Source organism: Arvicanthis niloticus, chromosome 12, assembly GCF_011762505.2.
Source record: "Arvicanthis niloticus isolate mArvNil1 chromosome 12, mArvNil1.pat.X, whole genome shotgun sequence".
NCBI lineage: Eukaryota > Metazoa > Chordata > Mammalia > Rodentia > Muridae > Arvicanthis > Arvicanthis niloticus.
This window is the reverse complement of record NC_047669.1, coordinates 20,563,712-20,586,512: the sequence shown is the minus strand read 5'-3', so window position 1 is coordinate 20,586,512 and position 22,801 is coordinate 20,563,712. Positions and strand designations below refer to the sequence as shown.

The 22,801-nt window shown below is 49.3% G+C and overlaps 1 protein-coding gene across 2 annotated transcripts in view; it reads right to left on the bottom strand.

Annotated features, from left to right (window-relative positions):
* Itgb5 (integrin subunit beta 5) overlaps positions 1-22,801 on the bottom strand; it is a 111,831-nt gene that overhangs the window by 9,582 nt on the left and 79,448 nt on the right. For both annotated transcript variants that reach the window (XM_034514919.2, XM_034514918.2), the window contains exon 10: positions 17,659-18,088. In XM_034514919.2, the coding sequence (XP_034370810.1) occupies positions 17,659-18,088 (430 nt within the window). The remainder of the gene's footprint in view (positions 1-17,658; positions 18,089-22,801) is intronic.

Here is a 22,801-nt window from a genome sequence, read left to right as displayed (position 1 = left end):
AAACTGAATATCGGGAGGCAAAACTACAGATGAGATTAAGCAGGGCAGCCTCTTTCAGATGGTCCGGTTAGATCCTAAATCCAACAAGGTCCTCACAACATAACAGGGGCTTGGGGGTGACTACAGAAGGTGGCTAGGGAACAAAAGAAGCAAGGCACTCTGCAGCTGGCTCGGAAGATAAACAAGAAATGCAAGGAAACACTGCTCTAGAAGCTGGAGAGACCTAGCACCTCCATGGGTGTGAGGGAGTAAAACCACGCAGGCACCCTGACTTCAGCCAGAGGAAACAAACTTGGACTTTCTGACCTCCCGGACTGCTTGAATCCATAAAATATATGGCGATTTGTTGCAGGCCCAAGCAAAACCAAGCCCAGCCATACTTCCTGAGTCCTAGTGAGGTGCTGACTTCCAGCTCTGACCCGGGGGGCCTGCCGTTGGGGGTGGGGGTGGGTTGGGGGCAGTGAGGGAGGACTGTGGAGCCTTAGCTAGCCCTCACTGGCACACAAGTACTCTTACTTGTATTCATGTCTGGCTCTATCCATTCTCACAGTAACCCACAAAGTGGGTGTCGTATTACTCAATTCATGAGACATGATATTGGGTGGTGCACCCTTTTAATCCCCTGCTCTTGGGAGACAGAGGCAGGTGGATCTCTGAGTTTGAGAAACCCTGTCTTAATGACCCCGCCTCCCCCCAAAGAGAGAATCTAGAAAAATGAAACTGACACACAGAAGAGACAAAGGTCACCCAGCTAGGCTGCAGTAGAGCCCAAAGGGTCAGCTCGGTGTATCTGGTCTAAACTCTGCCTGGGACTCATTTGGGAGCCCCAGCAGTCTGTTTCAGCAGGGCTTCCCCAGTTTGTTTGGGGGAGGGGGTGCTATGAGCAACAGATTTGATGCTGGTTGCTTGTTCTCTCTATTAGGCTCCCCTAGTCATCTCTGTTGGACAGCCAAAATGTCCAATTTGGTGATGGTTTTGCTGTCTATCTGGGACTTTTGCTTGCTAGATCCCTATCGAATGCAGAAGTGTGGCTACTGTAGATCGTTGTTAGGAACAGGGAGGCATTGCCTCAAGGTTCTACAGGCATCAAGGGCAGCGTCATCATCACTGCCTGGAGCTGGGTGTGATTATCTGCCAGGCATAATGTGGGTGTCCTGAAAAGCACGGACACTGAGTCCTCTGGGGATCTCAATTTTCCTGTGCTATAAATGGCTCACTCTTCCAAAGGTTCATCTTCATTTGTGTGTCTCTCTGGGTAGTTATAGGTACATGTGGGTGAGAGCCCACTGGTCCAGAAGAGGGTGTTGCAGCCCTCGGAGATGGACTTGGCAGGCTGTTGCAAGCCTCTTGACATTCGTGCTGGGAAATGGAGTCTGTTCTTCTGCAAGAACACCAAGTGTTTTTAACCACTGAGTTTCTCTCTCTCTCTCTCTCTCTCTCTCTCTCTCTCTCTCTCTCTCTCTCTCTCTAGCTGGCTCATTTTAAAGGCTGACTGTGTTAGCAGCCTATCTTCCTCCTTGGTGCCTGCTGCCAAGGCTGACCATCATCAAGAAAGCCAGGAGATGGAATGTACTGAGTGCCCACCCACAGGTGAGTTCGAGACTGGAGAACAGAGCTTTGAGTGTCATCACAGTGGGGCTCAGCAGTGAATTCACCTCCACTTTGGAGTCAGCTATTCTGACCCTGGATCCCAGCATGCTCCTGACCACTGACGGATCTGCTCTACAATACAGGTTAGGACCTAACTTTAGAGAGGCTTTAGCCACTCAACTTCCTGGCCCTCTTCTTCTGCCTTATCTGCTCTGCAGTGCCCACAACCTGTAAGAAACGGGAGGGTCAGCTGGGCGGTGGTGGCGCACGCCTTTAATCCCAGCACTTGGGAGGCAGAGGCAGGCGGATTTCTGAGTTCGAGGCTAGCCTGGTCTACAGAGTGAGTTCCAGGACAGCCTGGGTGACACACAGAGAAACCCTGTCTCGAAAAACCAAAAAAAAAAAAAAAAGAAAAAGAAAAAAAGAAAAAAGAAAGAAAGGAAAAAGAAACAGGAGGGTCCATCTGGAGTGTCCCTGTGTCCCAACCCTCCTTCATAGGATAGTGTCTCCACTCACTCTGGGGCTACAAGCCACAGGGCATTTCACAGGCTATGCTGAGGCATACGGCCAGGCCTCTGGGAAGGGAAGAATGCCAGGCAGGCCTAGAGGAGGCGGAGGAATGCGGCCCACACCACACAGTAGCTGGAATGAGATATGGCTGCCACAGGAACACGCCCATACAAGGTCACAGTCACTTGGGATTCAGGATGACAACTGCATGTGACCAGCACTACTTTGGGACCTGAGCAATGGCAACCTCCCACAGGAGTCTTCAAAGATGAAATGGATCTTTGAATACACAAACCCCCTCACTTTTGCCCCAGGGACTGTGTCGGTCAAAAACTTAAACTGCAGTAGTTCATGGCTGGAGGCAACCTTCACCCAACATTTCTTTATGGGAAATCTGCAGAAAAGGTAAAGACTGTGCCGTGAGTATCCAGACACTCACCCGTACTCGAACAGTTGGAAGTACATGTGGCTTTAGCATATCTATCCATCCATCATACATATTTTTAAAAATGATTCTCAGAGTCTACTTAAGAGGGTAAATTTCTGTTTTCATTTTCTGTTTAGAGACATGCATTTACTAAGTTGCCCAACCTGCCTTGAATTCATACAATAGTTCAGGCAGGCCTTGGAGTCCTGATCCCGTTACCTATGTAGGTAGTGCAGCCAGAAAACAATACATGAGATGGCTCTGACACTCTCCAATAGCTCACGCATCACAACCCTCCAGAAAGCAAGGGTGCAAGAACCACAGACGGCATGGCTGATACTGTATTTCCCAGCTTGAGGAACTGTAAGCTAAGATCTAACTCCCTTTCTGCCTCTGGTTTTGGCAGCACTGTAAAGCGATCCACATGTAATTTCAAACAGTATTCCAACGCTTTGACATTTTGGAGGTGTGTTTGGTGTGCAGTGTGCAAAGGGCTTCTTGCTGTAGACTGGGCATGCTCAGCAGCGGTGCCTGGAGCTCTGAGCAGTAAGGAAGGCCCACTTGCTTGTGAGCACATCTGATACCTTGTGGGCCCCACAGCTCCAAACACCCAGCCCAAGGCCACTGTAGCTCAGATCCAGAGAGCCTAGGGCAAGAGTCAGTGGAAGGTGGCACAGGAGAGGCCACCACAGGTTCTTGGAGGGAACAAGATCTACCAGAGTCACAATGTGTCCAGAAAGCATCCTCCACCCCCAAGGCAGCGCAGACATGACAGGCAAATAAAGCAGCTATAGAGGAGAGTGCAAAGAGCCCAGTCTACCCAAAACAGAGCTGGGAGCAGGCGAGGGACTGTGGGACAGAGGAAACCCCTACATGTGGCCTTCTGGCTTCCGTATTTGAGCATTCCAAAGCAAACGCAAAGAATACCAACTGAGGAAGGACTGCCAAGACCTGTACTTGATGACATTGTAGAGGCCACCAACATGCATGTCCTTAAGGGATCCTTGTCCCCAGTGCAGACTCTGGTACCTATAGTTTGGTGGCCATCTGACTGCTCACTCTCTTTTAAAGACAGCAAAAGAGCGAGGAAGGTGGTTTAGCGGTCCAGCCTTTGCCTAACGTGCACAGGGCCTTGCTTCCATCCCCAGCACCACACAGCGCACACAAAGCTAAATGTAATTAGATGAAGATGTGGCATCCACCAGTGTGTCCTTCACACTGGATGCTGTTTTAACTAATGTTTTATCTTTCCCAGGGAGCTGAGCTGAGCCCCAGCGTCTGCAACAAAGTAGGTTACCAGATAACTGGTGGCAGCAGGCATATGAGACTCCTGCTTGTCATCTTGACTCAAAGTCTCCCAGTGTCCTTTAGAAAGTGTAACCCGCACAGCACCAGAACCTTACAGATCTGATACATTGTATCCTTATTGGAATGTTTGCTCTTAGACATCTTTGACATCTTAGTATCTGTGCAGCCTTGCCCTCTCCTAGCCAGGAACACATGCATTAAAAGGACAAGAGACATTTGGCTCCTGCTCCCAGGATCAATAACCATCAATCGCCAGTGTTAACAAGACCCAGAGGACTTAAAGTGAAGCCTCTTCATCAAAAAGCCAAGCCAACGGGCTGGAGAGATGGGTCAGCGGTTAAGAAGACAGACTGCTCTTCCAGAGGTCCTGAGTTCAGTTCCCAGCAACCACATGGTGGCTCACAACTAAGACAGCAATAGTGTATTCATATAAATAAATGAATCATTAAAAAAAAAGTCAAGCCAAATGATAATGCTATCAAGATAGAGGGCATTGAATTCAATGGCGTCTGTTTACTATCATGCAGACATAAATGTTTCATCACATAGACAGAGGATATTAAGGACTGTAGCACAGTGTCAAGAATGGCTACACAGTCAGCGCCTCCTTTGTCAGAATGATTGGCAGCTAAATGAACAGGAAGTTGTAAATGTGCTTGTTTATACAGAAATTCAGCTCTACAGAATTAAAAAAAAAAAAAAAAAAAAAAACCAGTGCTTATGCGGGCTGGCAGCCAAGTCTCCCTGCCTCTCCCTACCAAGCACAATATTGGCTATTTAGAGAAGGGGAGCCAGTGCCCGGCAGGCAATGGGGGCAGTGAGAGGAAGCTCAACACTGATGCCTCATGAAGGTGAAGAAAATCAAGGAGGAGGTGCTAATGGGGTCCCGGGATGAGGTCCATCAGGCAGGCAAGCCAGTGGGGCTGTGAGCACTGACATCTCCCACAGACAACTAGCTGGACAAGACAGGACAGGAAGGAAGCATGAGTATCACAGAGCTCTCTTCTGAAAAGAAGAAGGTTGGGGAAACCATTCTGGGGAGCAATAGAGGTGTGGAACCCTAAAGGAATCTCAGGCAGACTGGCAGGAGAGAAGATGACTGAGGTCAAGGCTGTGCCTCTGTGAGATGCCCTGCAGGGCGGAGCCGAAGATGCTGAGAAAGCCGAAGGAGCATGGGCTGGACCAAGTCCAAATCCTCCGTGTGTACTGTGACCTTGAGAAGCCTCTAAACTCCCAGAACATGTTTGCTTTCTTTCCTGTCAGTAAAAATAAACACTGTGTGGCAATGCCCTAAAAAACACTTGCCCTTATGTAAGGAAAGCCTAAGACATGGTCTATGGTCCATGGCATGTCCTACAGAACTGCCTGCCCCAGACAGTGGGGCTTGGATAGAAGTCTAAGAGGAAGACACTGTGGACTTCAGGAAACAGGGTGACTGTGTCAGTGACAAGAACAGGAGGATCTGACAGCTGGGCAGCACCACCTTGAAGGAGGGGAGGAATAAAGAGAGGAGAGCTGTGGACTGCAGGTGTCCCCCAGAAGAGAGGGGGCGCTGCCCAGCTTCCCTGGCCTCACTCCACGCTCACAGAGACATCACTCTCAGGACAAGCAAGGGTGGGGTTGGCCATGAAGAGAAGTGGGACCCACCAGGCCTGCAACACTGAAACATCTAGATCTTGAGGCAGTGGTCAGTGGGATTCTGGGACCAGATTCTAGCCTGCACCCTGGTCTGCTAGCACTGAAGCCTTACGTCTTGGCTCTTCATTTCTAAGTGAGGCTAATAAAACGGCTCCTTACTAGGTAGTCCTGTGAGGTAAGCCTACCAGTCGGCTTCAACATGCTTGGCATTCAGTAAGCACCACCTTTCTTGCCCCTATTGTTGCTATCACGCTGGAAGGAGGCTTCGTGCTAACTTGATCGAAGGCCTCCAAAGCTGTAAGTTTCCACGGATTACCTGATCCACACCCAAGCCGGGATGCAAAGTACCCACACTGCCTTCGAGCACCAGGGCCTGGTGGAGCTGCTTGAACCACAGCCAGGAGTCTAGGTGGAGTGGCTAACACAAAGGCCCATTGAGCCCTGCCTGAGGAGTTCCCTGGTGTCCTCGACACCGGCATATTCAAACTTGAATATACACATACATTTTGAATCAGCAAAGAAGGGAGGCAAGCCTGGCTGCCAGCCTCAGTCCTCAGTTCCAGGCCCAGAAAGGCGGCTCCCACTCTACTTCACCACAGGCTGGGTTCTCCCGAGTCTGGAAGACAGTGGGCTTAGAGAAGAAAGGACCATCTCAATGGAGAAAACTGGGAATGCTTCTCATCCTCCCGGGCTCAACTGTGAAGAGTCTCAAGCAGGCAGAAGTCACAACCTTGGGGGTACAAATCACCTCTTTAGTTCTAGAATCCACTGGCTCCTCCCAGAGGGAGGCTATTCTCACCAAGGGAAGGCTGAAGGGAAGATGACCTTCAGCCTTGCAAGGGTGCTTGCTTCCTTTCTCTTCAAGGTCTCCCCTACCTGCCTCCACTCAGGCATCTCACCCTCACGTGTATCCACACCACCTCCTCCTCCCATGGCTGTGCCTCCTCTCTCCCCATAGTCCCGAGGTTGGGGTCACCTTCCCATTCAGATGACCTCTCTGCCACAGCTGTACCTCAGCTTCCAATGCCCCACAGTCCCCCTTAACCTCAGATCAGGCCACATAAACAGGAAGTGGTTAAAAAAAAAAAAAAACAGGGAGTAATTGACCTGGTCCATCCTGAGTAACTTCCCTGGAACCTCAAGTCCACCCTCACTTCTGTTCCAGACATCAGAGTAAAACTTTGGGCAGAGGTGGAGCTCTCCAGCAACTGTCATAAGAACAGGGTACCAAGAAGGCAGCTTTGTATAGTGTAGTATGTCTCTCTGTGTCCTGCAATGCCCTGAGACGGAGCCCATGGTCTCTCCCTCTGGGCCTGGGGGGAGGGGAGACTTGAGAGGCCTATGCACTCGGGCATTCTGGACACTCTGATGCCAGGCTGTGCAGTCTTCTCAGGTGAACTGACTTTGTGCCCAGATACACACACCCAGGACTATTTGGGACTTTGAACAGGAAGGGGAACTCTCTCTGGAGACACACTATTCCTCTTGGTTCTCTATTGACAAACAGGCTAGAATTATGTAATTGACCCTCACTGTCCTCCTACTGTGACCTACTCTACCGTTCGACACTTCCCCTCTGTGCACAGACCTCAGTAACAGAAAGAGCCAAGACAGAGGACTTCTGAGACCTTCCGGATGTTCCTAGCTCCCTCACAGGGCTCTCAGCTGCAACTAGATAAACTGCTGGCAACATTGTTTCCTTACCAGGAACTCCTGATCTCAGGCAGCCTCCCCTCACAGGGAATCACAGCACAACTAGCTGGTTTAAGCCAGCTCCAACAACCTCTCCAATCCCCACTCTGAGGCCCAGAGACTGGACTGCAGTGCTCAGCCCATCCTTAACAATCTGTGCCTACTTCCTGCCTCTGCCCAGAACAGTGCCTTCCACAAGGAGAGAGAGAAGAGCGAGTACCTGTCTACCTTGCATGGTGAGGGGAAGGCTTTGTGAACACGCAACAGAAAGATAGACAGTTTGGTCTGACATTTAATCCCACTTAGATTAGGCCACGGGAATCTCCTCAGAACGGGTGACAGGACACTGGCAGTCCACCAGAGCTACACCTGGATCTGGACGACCTCTCAAGGATGCTTGTGTTTAAGGCTCGTTCTCCAGGTTGGCACAACAGGGACAGTGTGGGGTCTAGTGGAAGGCAGTTGGGTCACCAGGGGTGTGTATGCCCTTAAAGGGAATGTTGAGCTTTTGGCTCGTTCTCTCTGCTCCCAGCCCTGATGAGGTATGAGGCCCCTCATGCTACCTCAACACAGGAGACAAGGAATGAACCTGAAATTCCCAAAACTGTAGCCAAAACCCCACTTTTCTTCTTATATTGATGTCCTCAGGCATTTTGTCACAGCGATGGAAAACTAACACAACTAGATACTACTCTAAAAATGTACACACATTACGTCACTCTACCCAAGAATTCTATCATCCCTGACTTCAACAGGTGTGGGGAATGAAACGCAGAGGGGCCAAGGAAGTTCACCATAGCTACACAGTAGCAGATGGCAGGGATATGGACCGATTTGCTTGACTCTGGAGTCTATATGCTGCCTCTGGGATATAGTTCAGAGGTAGAACACTTGGCTACAGGAGTCTATACTTTTTCTTTGTTTCTTTAAGATGGTGTCTTACTGTGTATCCCTGGCTGGCCTGGAACTTACAGACATCCACCTGTTTCTGCTTCTCAAGCACTGGGATTAAGGACATGTACCACCACACCCAGCACAGAGGCCTGTATTTCTAACTATTATGGAGTAACTCCACTCTGGGGAGGGCAGTCATGACTGATAGTTAGCCTAGGGGAATTCAAGGTATGATATCATGAAGATGGTGCAGGCCCACTCCACCAGAGGCGCGAAGCCAGTCTTGGCCTTCCTTATCCTCTCTGTTGAACAAGCTGTTTGTTGGCTTCTCCACCACCACAGCTGCTGCTGCTGCTGTGTGACTGGGGCCCTGAGCCGGGAGGCCGGGAGTCTGGGGCAGGCTTCGGGTTAATTAAGCCTCTGATTTAGAAAGAGTGGATGAGGAAGAGCATCCAACCCAGCAGGCAGTCTAGAGGGAAGGGTGGGAATGTAATGAAAAACAGAACAGATAAGCTGGGGCTCCTTGTGGCTGGGGGTGGGAGTAGGCGTGGGTGGAGTGGGTACTTAGGATCTGGCAGGCACCTGACACGATCCCTCAGGGCCACAATACCTGAGGATGAGCTCCTATTACCGATAAGACCCAAGCTTCCCAGAGTACCATGGCCTCTCCCAGGCAGGTCCATCCTGTATCTGCTCCAGCTTCCAAGGCACTGTCTCTGTGATCTCCTCAACTGTAAGATGAACCAGGCAGTGCTACACACACTTCTGCTATAGAGCTTTCAGTGGTTCCTCCTCCTCCTCCTGCTCCTCCTCCTGTTCCTCCTCCTCTCTCACTCTCCCACTCCCTCCTCCTCAGAATATAACATCTGCATTTCCATCTCCTGCACAACCTGTAAGGAAGTCTACTGCAGGACTCCCTCCTGGAGTCCCTTCACCTGCTCCTGTTTCTCTTTCTCTTCCTAATGATTTATTTTATTTTAATTTTATGTACATTGGTGTTCTGCCCTCTTGTATATGGGTGTGTGCAAGGGTGTCAGATCCCCTGGAACTAAAATTACAGACAGTTGTGAGCTGTCGTGTGGTTGCTGGGAATCGGAATCTGGGTACTTTGCAAGAGCAGCCAGTGCTCTTAACCAGTGAGCCAACTCTCCAGCCCTGATCCATTTCTTTAGGCATCTCTGGGTTCGGTCAGCCTCTAAAAGAGTCTGGACGTGAACAGAGTTTCATCTTGGATCCATCCCTCTGGCTGCAGTATGGACAACACACAGAATGGGATAGTAGAAGCAGAGGTGGAGAAATGTTAAGACTTCAGAGGGTAGAAAGGTCAGATGGATGGAGGTTAGAGGGCAGATAGATGGAGAGGTTGGGAAGAAGGCAGGATACAGGATAGCTTTTAGGCTTCTGCCTTGAAGTGAGACAAAGCAACCTGGGAGAGCCAGGGTTGAGGGGAAGGACAGAGTTCATTCAGCTGGGGAAATACTAAAGTAAAGGCCTGCAAGAGGCTCCCAGAACTCAGGAGGGAACATTAGCAGTTGAGAGATCTAGGGTTGTTGAAGGGATACCCCAGAGAGAATGGGGTAAGGAACACCCGTCCTGGCAGCTGGCTAGAGACAGAAGGTAGGTCAAGAGCATGGCCAGGACACTAGTGAAGATGTGGGTTGAATCCAAATGAAACTGAGTTCAGGTCTGAGGGGAGACAACCAGTGAAGATGGTGCCTGCAGACAGCTGTCCGAGAGACATAGCTGTGAACAGAGGAAAGGTGGAAACAGAGCTCGGTGGGAGCACTTCCGTTTTTCCTTCCGGACCTTCTTATTTGTTTTCTTCCTCTCTCCTTCTTTCTCTTTCTCCCTTCAGACTGGAACATGTTTGAAAGCTGACCAGTCAGGCGTGAAAGCACACACCCACATTCTCACTTGAGAGAGGCTGGAGAATCAACAGCTTTGAGGCTAGCCCGGTCTATACAGAACATTCCAAGCCAGCAAGTGACGTGCAGCGTGGCACTGTCTCAAAAAACCCAAACAGCTGACAGAAGATATACTTATTAGAGAGAGGGTAATGCTCGTCTTTTTGTGTACCTTATCCCAGGAGCCCACAGATTCATACAAAATCAGACTTGTATTTGTGTGTGCCCAGTGCCTAGCTACCATGGTTTCCAGCCCTCAGAAGACGCTCAGGGTGTGCTGCTGATGGCTGGACAGACCCCAGGTCCTGGAGGAAGACAGCCAACAATGAGCACTGTAAAACACCAAGCTTCAATGTGATCCTTGACAGTTATCATGAACATCAATGAAACCCAGGGGCTTTAGGGAACCACAGTCACAGTCAAACAGAAACCGCAGGCTTTGGACCCCGCTCTGTTTGTATACAGTGTCCCAGCACACACACCATCAGGCAGTCACACCCACTGATACATTCTTGGCCTCTGGGCCAGCTACTCCTCTGTCCTTGGCTCACTGTTGACAAAACAGCCAACTGATGATGGTGTTTCCCCATGAGTGGCTCTCACCCTCTGCCTTTCATGTGTCTGGATAGCAAGCTAGTTTCTGAGGAGCAAACAATGATCACTCTGACAAAACTAGGATGGCACTGCTTTAAGCCACACTTCTGTTGATGGTCACAGAGCCCTCCCAAAGAATACCACTGTCTTCCTGGCCTCAGCCCCCCATGTCCATGATGATAGTATTCCAGCCATGAGGGAGGCAGGGGGAGTCTGCTGTGACTGATGGAATCTAACTCAAGAGAGACTTGATTAGAAAAACAGACAAAGCAGTGCCTAAAGTTTTGACCAAGATAAAGACTAATTGGGTACAACTTAGAAATGTGGGCCTCAGTGTGGGTGATGGCATTGAGGGTGGAACCAGGAATCCAGAGGACTGGGCAAAGGGTCAAACTAATCAAAGCAAGACAACCATGGAAGAAATGACCACAGTGCAAGCGGCAGGACAAGGCTCTTCTGGTTTGACTCTACAGTCAGGAGCCACTCGGAGCAGGTGAGACAGGGTGGTGCACACCCCCCAGCAAGCTAATCCAGAGGTTAAAGCAGGAAGAACTGTTTAAAGCCCAGCAGGTTAAGTCCAGCCTGGATCATATAGCAAGACCTCACCTCTCCTCTCCTCTCCTCTCCTCTCCTCTCCTCTCCTCTCCTCTCCTCTCCTCTCCTCTCCTCTCCTCTCCTCTCCTCTCCTCTCCTCCCCTCCCCTCCCCTCCCCTCCCCTCCCCTCCCCTCCTCTCTTCTTCTTCTTCCTCCTCCTCCTCCTCCTCCTCTTCTTCTTCTTTCTCTCTCTCTCTCTCTCTCTCTCTCTCTCTCTCTCTCTCTCTCTCCCTCTCTCTAGCTTAAGGAACTTTAGTTTCTGGGTCTCAGTTTCCCCAAAGTAGATAATACATATTGACCTACTATGTGTGGCTGGTACTATTAGGAAAGTCATGTGATGTAAAACAAACAAAACCCCCTCCTGCTTAGTGCTTACTAGTGATGAATGCAAAACACTAGCAGTCATCTATTTCCAAGGAAACAATCTCCAAGTCACAAAAGAGCTTTAAAAAGCATTTGTTTATTTTATGTGCATGAGTGCATGAGTGCATGTATGTATCTGAACAGGTGTGGTAGCCAAGGAAGCCAGAAGATGGCATGGGGGTGGGGGTGGTCTCTAGAATTAGAGTTATAATTATTAGTTGCCAGATAGGTGTTGGGAACCAAACCCAGACCCTCTGCAAGAGCAGCCAGTGTTCTTCACCCACAAGCCATCTCTCCAACCCTGTGAAAAGTGCTTTAAAATAGTCTCCTTGCAGTATTATGCTTGCTTGTTGCCTAAGGTCAGCTCTGTGGAATCAAGTAGCTCCTGCCTAGGACTTCCTTAGCACTGGACATGGTTGAGTTCCCTTAGACTTTGTGGGGTGGGGTTGTGGATGAGTTTAGAGGTCAATGGCACCCTAGAATGTGCCCAGGAAGAGGAAGGAAAACATCCTGAGCAATTCCAGACTCGAGGGAATATTTGACTCAGGTGCTCCAAGGGCAGTGTTCCCAGGAAAGGACGCTCACCTCCAAGGACACAAAGCACCCTCACATTCTGCCCTGCCCCTGCCAATCACCCTCACATCCTGCCCTGCCCCTGCCAATAATTGAGTGTACTGGAGTACCCAAAACCAAGACCAAAACAAAAACATTGGCTCAATTCCTGAGGCAGAGAAGGAAAGTGCATTAGGAATAACTATTTCCACCACCAGAGGTCTCTCAGACGTCTAAATTGCAAAGTGGAAATCTTTCGAACACCATTATCCTAGGATGTTTAAAGGCTGACAGCATCTATACCCATATGACAGAGACCTAAGCTTTGGCATCCTCACAGTCTCTCTAAATTTGCATCTTTTGCTTCTTAAATGCCATTATGTTCCTCTTAGCCAAACTTCATCAGTTTATGGATCAGGCCTGAAGTTGGAAAGCAGAAGCCTGGGCATAAGGTCTTCTATTTGCATTCATCCTTGTCTAAACAGAGAGAAAAGTTAGGGGACACCCAGTGCTTAGATCATTCCATTCTTAGAATCACCGATAACTAGGTAAGAGGTTTCTGGAAATAGGACCAGAGCAATGAGAACTTTATTCCTAGGAGCTGAACTCAGAGCTCGGAGCAAGGCAGGCCCCCAGCATGGCCTGCTCCACTGCTTCTCAGCTTCCAAGCTCGCAGAAAGACCTAGAACCTGCAGGGAGATGCTTGTGACACTTTATATGCCCACTCTCCAACCCCAGTGGAAAATTCCAAAGGCAACAAAAACTTAGAAACTCACTCACAACTCCTGGTCCTGCATTTAGAATAACACTTGGCGTGGGGGCAACCAATGCATTATATGTAACAGATTCATATTGAACAGTAGGTACCAACACGCCCCCAGACAAAAAGAGGAAGACATGGCTAACATGTCCTTAGTGGCACAAGGTTATTACCACCCCAGATCTGGCTTTTCCAGACAGCTTTCTCTAGGCACAAACTGCCAGAGGCTAGCTGACTGGATGCAAGAGCTATAGATCACTTATTTGATCATGTGATGGGAAAACTGGTACTAGAGTTCTTGATGTTTTCTATTTAGAAGAGGGATCCTTTATCATGAAGATGTGTGTGCGAATGTCTGAGGACATATATACATGCCTGTGTGTGTGTGTGTGCACGTGTAACCTTATATTTAACAGTAGAATCTGCATATAACCCTCAGTAAGTTTCTGGACCTTTATGACGGCTGAGAGTGCCTGCTTCCTTGAATTCATAGTAAAGCTGGTGGAAGTAGTATGTTAGCAGCTAACTGCAAGAAAGAGCAGAGGAGCGATGAAGAGCCACATACATCTGGGCGGGCTGGGGGTGGGCAGGGAATCACTGAATACTTCCTATCTGGGACCAATAACCAGTCTGCCATCCACCTTCCACGCATGGCGGATGAGAAGCTAGTGTTGAAGTCAGTGACTTTATCTTGTAGGCGGCAGGAGCCACTCGAGGGCCTCATGCAGCTGTGTGCATCCGATTGTCCTACAGAAATGACTGGGACCACTGGTTGGCACTGACGCAGGGCAGCCTCTCAGGATGCTCTTCCTAGAAGGCTCCTTTCAGGTCAGTACCACTGCATAACCCTCATGACCATGAGTGGTTAGGTTTGACACCTGGTTTCTGAGTAGTTGTCAGTTAACAACTTGGAGGAGAGGAGAGGGCCTGATAAACCTTGGGCCTGAGGTCAGAGATGAGAAGACAAGGAAGAGATATGGTTGTGGCAGGCGTGCCATGTAGGTCTATGACCAATTGAACTACACAGTATCTCTTTCCTTGGCCTTTAAAGCCCTTGCCACTTAAAGCTCAGCTTACTTCTGAGTCTTACTTCTCTCACCCAGTTTCCCAAGTTTACCTGCCAGGCTGCAAAACTTGACTCTGCTACTTTCAGAGGAAAAATAATTCCCTCTAACTACCCCTTTGCCCATGGTCCACCCACACACCTTCACGCCCACTGTTTTGGAATGCAGACTATCTGTCTAGAGAGGCAATTTTTGGAAGCCCTACTTAATCTCTGTAAATCAAGAAATACTTTTTAGACATATGTGGATAATGTTGTCGTGGACGGTGTTTCATTTGGCAAGAAATAAGAAACCAAGAACTGAGTCTTTAATCACAGGGGTCTTTTTAGCTACAGAGGCCTGTCAGAACTGTCTTAAGTCTACCAAGAACTGTCAGCAACCCTGGGATCTGTTCTTGGATGCTGGGAAAGATGCCCCAAGTTTCAGACTCTCATTTTCATTTCTGAGAAGAACTCTGGGTGTAGTTTGGGTCTCTCAATATCTACCACATAACAAAGTAGGATATGTATTACAAAACCCTATTACAATTTACTTGGGGGGTGGGGCTCACAGTTACAAGACCAAAAAGGTTCTGCTCAAAATTTTACAGTCAATTAGATTTTAAATTTCTCATTCTAAGAGACCCAAGAGGCAGGCTCGTCATGAGATTATTAAATGTAAGATCTCAATAGCTTCCTCTAAGAGTGTGAGCCCAGGAGATAGTAGGAACACAGATCACCAAGCAGCACAAAACATGAATGAGTTTCTTTTACTGCATTAAAAATAACTAAACAGACCCCACCTCTTCTCACATTTAAAGAAACTTTGAAGGGTCAACACTTTACACACGGAAACTGTTTGGGGACAGAACTATTCTGTAAATTATGTCTCCTAGAGACCAGAGGAAAGCCACAGTGAGAGTCCTGGGCACAGAGGCTGTCCCATGGTGATGTGTCACGAGAACAGTAACAACTGCCCAATTGCTTCCAGACCTGGTCTCGGTTGCTTTGCTGCTCATTTTGATGAGGGAAACCCTCTCCCTGTCCCGAGTTCTCTTGCCTTTTCTCTACACACTCCTGTTTCTCTCTAAAGGGGTCAAGGACTGCAGCCCAGCAGAGGAAGCACTAGATAATGTAAGGAGCTTATCTGGTGTCACCACTGGTTCTGGCCCTAAGTCTGTCTCGGCAACTTCTTCCAGTGTGCACTGCCCACCCCACCCCCAACCACCACCATTACCTCAAGACAGACCTCAACCACATGACCCACTTCCAGGATGGGCTGCCGAGGCCACGGGGAAGGGGAAGCGCCAGAGACTGCTGAGGCTGATGGTTTGAGAGCCCGAGTCAGCGCCTTCAGAAGCCGATTTCCTAACGCTCGGCTCCTCTCCCATGAAAACCCCAAACGGAACAGCTATCCCAGTTAACCTAAACTTAACCAGTGTGTGTAGCTCCAGAGCAAAGCTCAGGCTGGTCACAGGGACCCCAGAACTGGAGGGAGGAACGGCTCACCACTGCTCAGCTGTATCCAGAAGGAGCCAGATGGTCTGAGACAAGAAGCACGAGGTACCCTTCCCTGCAGGAGTGTGTATCATTAAGCCCCGTCTGGAGCCGTGTTTGCTTTAAGCTCGTCTTAATTGAACCAATTCCACAATGACCTAAGTGCAGAAACCCCTTTCTCCAGGAAGTCCTGGAGTGCTTTCACGCTTCAGCTAGTGTGGCTTTTAAAGGGAAGATCTGGTACGACTACGAAGGGTCAAAATGTTCTAATCAGCAGTTTACTAAAGCAACTCAAGCTCTGGTCTGGAGGAGAGGGAGGGTGAACTATAGGACACAAAGTCACATGCAGACACCGATGCTAACTTGGGCAACCGTGTGAAAGGAAAGAAACTAACCTCTTAGGGTGAGGAAAACATAAATGACTTTAAATATTGCTCATGACCATTAGGAACATTCTAGATTTGAGAATAATCCTTCCGGTTTCTGGAAAAGCAGTTCTCTTGACAACATGGGAGAGAGGGCTAGAGGAGGGTATATGGGAAGTAAGAAAAGGGCCCCCTGACTCGTTTGCCAGATGGTCTCCATCAATCCTGAACACCACAGGCAGAGACAGCACAGCCTGACCACACTTACACTAACTTCCTGTTTTCCAAGTTTTCTTTAAGGGCTGTGTGTAACTTGAGTGTATTATGGGGGATCACCCCACCTTAGGAAGTTAGTGAGCTGGAGCACTGTTTGTCCACATGGGAGCTTCAGATCTTAGTACCCCTCTGAATCCATGGCCCACGTGAGTCTTGAGGCCACAGGGTCAGATGAGTGAACGAAAAAGAAAGGCCACCAGAGGGCTTTCAGATGCTTCGGCAGAGCTCTGCAGTGTAGGATTAACTCAGAACTGTGGGTTCTGGTGGTTAAATAAAAGTCTGTGTACTCAGCCTCAGAATCCCCAATGTGTTAGGTTTTTTTCTCTCAGAGGTCCACTCGCACACCTTGCACCAAATGTCTTGTGCCCATTAGGGGCTGTGCTCACTAAAGCTCCTGGTTTATGTTTCCTTCCACTCTCTCTTTTTGTTTATGTATGAGTACACCATTGCTGTCTTCAGACACACCAGAAGAGGGCACCAGATCCCATTACAGATGGTTGTGAGCCACCATGTGGTTGCTGGGAATTGAACTCAGGACCTCTGGAAGAGCAGTCAGTGCTCTTGACCACTGAGCCAGCTCTCCAGCCCTCCTTCTATTCTCAAAGTAATGCAGAAGCAACATTGGCCCAGTTTTAGAGATGGGAAAACCAATGTCCAAGAGCAGCCAAGTGTCTGGCTATTAAACTGTGCAGATGGATTTGCACGGGCAAATCTGCTCCCGAACAACACGGGCTGAGCAGCCTTCTGGAGCAAAAACATTCCCAAGGGTTATATCTGACTCCTGATTTCAAGAGAAAAGCACTGCAAAATATCACTACTAGTTCAAACAGAGCGCTGTTGTGACTAAGGGGAGTAGAAACTCCATTCACTCCATGCTGGAATTCTTTAAGCACAGCCCCCAGGACCCACAGGCTCAACCTGACACTGCCAGTTCCCAGGGGCATGGCTCTGACCTATAGTGTTCTCCTTTTGTGGCAGGTGTGTGCTGGGTACATTCCGTCTCATTTCTCACAATTTCACACCTGAAGCAACCCATCCCACTATTTCTTCGAACCTACACAGAAGCATCTCGCTAATGCCAGTGAACCATCCCTCTGATGATGGGACCCAGAGGATTCGGATCTTTCCACCCACCTTAATCCATGACACGCCTATGTCCTGCACTTTGCACAACAGTTTTAAACATTTCAATTCCACCACGCTTATGTGCTCAAACTTGTCTCACAGGAAATCTGTATGGGGAGGAAGCCTCCTCTCCTCCCCACCTACGCAAGCCAACTACCTGCCCATCGGTAACCATGGGTAACCTCACAGTGCTACCTCATCACGTGCCCTCGACGTCTTTCACATGTCTCCTACCCCACCCCATGCTTCATCTTCATGGCCAGCTTCCACCCATCGGGTACACTGTGCAGGCAAATCCCACCAGAACGGACCCACTGCAGACTCCCTCAGACTTGATGCTTATATTCCACACGAGGGCACCCACCCTTGTGCCTCAGGCAGACAGGGCTTGTCTTGTCCCTGGTCTTCACCCACCCAGGACAGTCCCAGGCATGTCCCCCCACCATCCTGAGAAAAGCAGGATCTGGGTCCACATAATATCCAGGCTTGGGTGTGGCTCAGAACAAAGGTGGTGGCAGGAGGCCTACCTGAGCATAGGACGCCCTTGTTCCTGGCACAGGAAAAGCTGTCGCACTCACAGAAGGGCCCGTAGATCCTCCCGAACTCACTCTCGAAACAGGAGCACTGGTTGCAGCTACATTCCCCTCGTCCGCTGCACAGAGGCTTGCCTTCCGCCTCCCGGCACAGGTTCTGATACCCGCTCTGGTTCTCTCCCTCCTGGCACTCGCACCTAGTGCCCAGGTAACTGGGGTCACACTCGCACAGCCCGCAGATGTATGTTCCATTCCCACTGCACCTGGCACTGTTGGGCTCCAGCCCGGTGCTACAGCCACATGTGCAGTTGTAGGCGACTTCTACCTGCAGACTGTCCCGGAAGCCCACAGGCCTCAAGGTGAAAGACTGCGCTGTATGTCGGTCAGGGCAGCTCCGAGCCTCCACAGACACTTCAAAGGTTGCCTGGGGATAGAAGGAGAAGAGGTGTCATAGCCATAGCAAGCCAGGGATCCCATCTATGGGGAGTGGGGGGCATGGCTAGATATACCCTTATGAATACTATGTAGTCCAGCATACAGGTGGAACCCTGGTAGGAAGACACAGCCAATAATCCCAGGTACTCTATGGAGAAGAGCAGTTGGTTATGCTAATATTCAATAGGAATTAGGCATTATGTGAGAACACTGTTGTCTTCAGACACACCAGAAGAAGGCATCGGATCCCATTACAAATGGTTGTGAGCCACCATATGGTTGCTGGGAATTGAACTCAGGTCCTCTGGAAAAGCACTCAGTACTCTTACCGTGGGCCCATCTCTCTAGGCTAGGCATGGGTCTCTTTAAAAAAATGTTTATTTGTTTTTATTTCATGTGCATTGGTGTTTAGCCTGTCTGTCTGTGTGAAGGTGTCAGATCCCCTGGAACTAGAGTTACAGTTGTGAACTGCCATGTGGGTGCTGGAAATTGAACCTGTGTCCTCTGAAAGAGCAGCCAGTGATCTTAACTGCTGAGCTGTCCCTCCAGCCCCCCAGGCATGGGTCTTCACTGTCCATTCTCATCATTTTTTGAGAGCCTGAGGGGAGGGGCTCTGAAGAAATGCACGAGGAGTAAGCTTTACATGGCTCCTGCTCTCCTATTTGTCTCTGCTTCTATCCCATCCTTGTCCACCCCCACTGCTGGACACAGCTCTCCACCTATCTCAGAAGTCATCCATTCAACCAGCATTTACTGTCTATGCCAGGCATGATGCTGAGGTATGGTGCCACCACCTGGCATGAGGTGCAGGGGCAAGGAACAGTCACCTGACCCACAGTAAAGAGGTCTCCTTCTCTGTAGAAGGGAAGGGTGACGCCTGAATGTCCTCTCTCATGCTCCAGCCCCAGTGCCATGCAAAGATGGTTCTTACAGATGTATCTTGCCCAATCAGCTCACAGTTCTGAAGCTGTAAGGAATACTCAATGCCTGAATAACTATCACATACAGGGGGCACTTGGAAGGAAGGGAGGGAGGGAAGGAGAGAAGGAAAGGAGGGAAGAAGGGAGGAAGGAAAGGTAGGAAGGAAGGAAGATTGGTTGATTTAGGGAAGAGTTTCTAACTTTAGAGTTTCTTATAGGCTGCCATGGAATGGGACAGCAAGGTAGACCTAACAGGGTGGCAGGTGACACTACCTTGTCTGTCAGCTGCTCACAAGTCTGGAGGGGAAGGGAAGCTTGCTTTGATTCTTCCAGGAGTCAGAACATAACTTCATACCTACTCTGCCTCTCCCTCCTCAGAGGAAGGAGCTGTGTGGGGGATGGGATCAGCAGAGGTACCTCAGAACGAGCCACAGAAATGCAGATAGGCAAGTGAGTGGTGACAGAACCTCACCGAGATGCACCCCTCTGGAAGTGGGGACCCCTTCCTCTAGCAGACAGGCCTGGCCACTCCTCCAAGTGGTCTCTTATATCTGGGTGATGTCTTTATTTCTCAAGACTCCTTAGATCATTCTGGGGTTCAGAATGCACTGGGCAGACCTGTAAGCCAATCTTTAACAGCTTTTAACAGCTGTCCTCACTTCAAGGGAGTCAATGACGTCAGAGGGACTGTGAATTTGTCTGTTTATATAGTAAGTGGGGGTTGTGCTCACTGAGAACAGACCTGCATTCTCCTAGTATATCACCTCCTAGAAAGGGGAACAGAGCAGATGTTCATGTAAAGATCTGGGTAGAAAGCGTTGGTGGTAGGTGGTGTGTACACCTTTAATTTCAGCACTTGGAAGGCAGAGGCAGGTGGATCTCTGTGAGTTTGGGGCTAGCCTGATTTATATAGCAAGTTCCAGCACAGCCAAGGCTACATAGAGAAAACCCATTCTCAATAGAGAAAAAAAAAAAAAAAAAAAAAAAAGAAAGAAAGAAAGAAAGAAAGAAAGAAAAGAAAAGCACAAAAAAACAAAAACCACCACACACAACTGGCAGCCTGGCTCAATCCAGAGACAGCATGGTGATGACCCCCAAAGTGATGGTTGTAGACTTCTCCAAATTCTCCGCCTTGGACTGGGAATGTGCTAAGCTTGCACACAAGCAGGGTTTGAGGCTAAGCCTCAAAGTTATCTGTGGGGCCATGAAGAACACAGGGAAGCAGAGCCTTTGAGTGCCTAATGCCGTCCCTTCCCTGTGACCCACAGGAAGCTGCTACTTTCTGCCTCTTTCCACGACTGGTAAACGAAGAGCAGGAGATTGGAAAAGCAATAAACTGCAAAGGAATGGCCTGCCGCAAGAGCCAAAGGCACTCCGCTATGAGACCCCAGTGAACACAATCTTCCCCATGCAGGACCCCCTTTGTCAAAAAGCAAGGAATGAAGGAAAGGGAAGGTAGAGGGGGAGACACAGAGAAACAAAGCCCTGCCCACATGTGCCAGGATAAGAAGAGCTGTTAGGAGCCTGTGAGTTGGAGCTGGGACATAGAAACTGTCGGTCTGCCTGGCTGAGAAGTCAAGAGAGCTTGGCTTCCCAGTAGGGTCCCAGGGCTTCTATCCAGTGGAGGTGCTATCTGCCTGGCCTGCAGTCCGCTGTCTGATAACCAGAGAGAGGCACTGTCTGTTTCAGCCACTGATTCTTGGCTCCTGCTGGACACAGGAATGCTATAAAAAGCCTGTCCGTAGGGGACAGCAAGTAGGTCTGTTTTGCTCACCACCCCATCCCCCGTTACAATCCCGGTTTCCTACTGGATTGGCAAAAACCCAGAGAGGCTAGAAGGCACTGGAAATTTCTTGGCTTCCCTCCCTTGGTGGCTAAGGTCTTAGGATAAGCACTGATACCGAGGGCTGCCTGGGTCTTGGAGACTTTCCAGGTTCCCATTCCAAGACTCCATCTAGAGGAAGATGCTGCAGCCATCCTGGTCAGACTAGTGATTCAACTTCACTGGGATGATTCTGATTCTCCAATGGAAGCCCACCCTTTCAAAGGCAGAGTTAGTTGCCCAGACCCCATACAAACTCTCCAACCCTGGGGTTCTGCAGATGCCAAGTCCACTCAGCTCTTAATAAAACAAAGTCCAGGGCTCAGAGGAGTGGACAAGAGCGGGGGTGGGGTGGGGTGGTGGCCTGTATGCCGTGAGAAGGCTCTAACAGTGGCTCACTGGGCCCTTTGTGCGGAGTACTAATGCTAGCTGGACAGCCAGCCACTTGCATACTGATTAGTCAAAGTTAGTTCTTTAGAACGGGAGCTCCTGGGGTGTAGGTCAACTCCGCCGGGCTTGCTGGTGAATAGACAGGGTGAGGGTCATTAGAGGACCACCTAAGAACTTAGAGAAGAGAATCTCACCGGATCAAGGCTTTGGGCTTCAATTTAAGGATGGTTTCTCTTTCAGGACATCCTTGTTTCACCTACTGCCAAGTCTCCTGCTTCTAGTCACAAAACCACCTGTTTGGAAAGGATCACAAGGCAGTGCCTGCCTCTCTTCCTCACCTACACAGGAAGCTGCTATTACAAGAAGTGAGATCTACTTAATCTGTCTGTTCCAATGCTGTCTTGGTCTCAACCGGATCCACTGTTGCCCCCTGAAGTACCCACTGACAGCCTGTTTTTCTAACCCAGAGCCTTTGGTCACCATCCCCTAACAGGCTCCTCATCCTTTCTAACTTGTGACACCCAGAAAAGAACCTACAGCTAGGGAGTGGCCAGGCCCTTAAGTTTGACACACGTACATGAGTTCTATTAGTGTAGGCCAGCCATTGTTCCTCAATCCCCAACCTATTCCTCTCAATGCTACAACCATCAGTCTCAGCAGCTCTCTGACCCCTCTCTCCCCAGCCAAATAGGGCAGTGTTCTTCACTCCTTAGCAAATTCTCAACTACCCTTTTATCCTCCAGGGTTCCCACCAAGGAGAGGTTCCACTGTCCCTGTGTCTCAGCTCTAATAGCCTGGTCCTCTTCTTTGCCAGACCCTTCTTCCTTGCTTACAGGGAAGATCTACTTGTATAAACACTCCATCTACCGTGACTGTTTCCTTATCTTTGCAGCCTGGTGAGCAGAACACCAGCACATAAACATTTACCAAACAGTAGATCTCAGCACAGTCACCAGCAAGTTGGGAATCCCTGTGTTAAGCACGGAGTAGCACACCTGGATGCCAAAACTCAGACTCTTGAGAGAGTACAAGCCTTCATCGGCCTCTTAGGAGCATCACACAGGTGTTGTTTGAAAGTGTGCCCCCCTGTCTCACAAACAGGAGGAAGTGCAGGAACCTCCCAGTATAAAAGAATTGAGGCCACTAGCCAGGACAGGGCTCTCTGTCTGTCACTGTCTGTCTCTGTGTCTCTGTGTCTATCTCTCTGTCTCTCTCTCACTCTGTTTTCCTGGATTTCTATTCAGAAGACTCTGAGCTTAGTTTTACACTCATTATTGCTGTCTTAAACTCTTAACATTTTTAAAATTTATTTTTAAGATTTATGTGTAAGTCAGGCATGGGGCTCACACCTTTAGCCCAGCACTCAGGAGACAGAAGCAGGTGAATCTCTCTTGAGTTTGAGGCCAGCCTGGTCTACAAAGCAAGCTCCAAGGCAGCCAGGGCTACAGAGAGAAACCCTGCCCTGAAAAACACTAAAGTAGTTAATTAATTGAATTATGTGTATATATGTGTGTGCATCTGTGCGTGGCTGTGTGCATGTGAGGCAGGTTCTCTTGGAGTCCAGAAGATA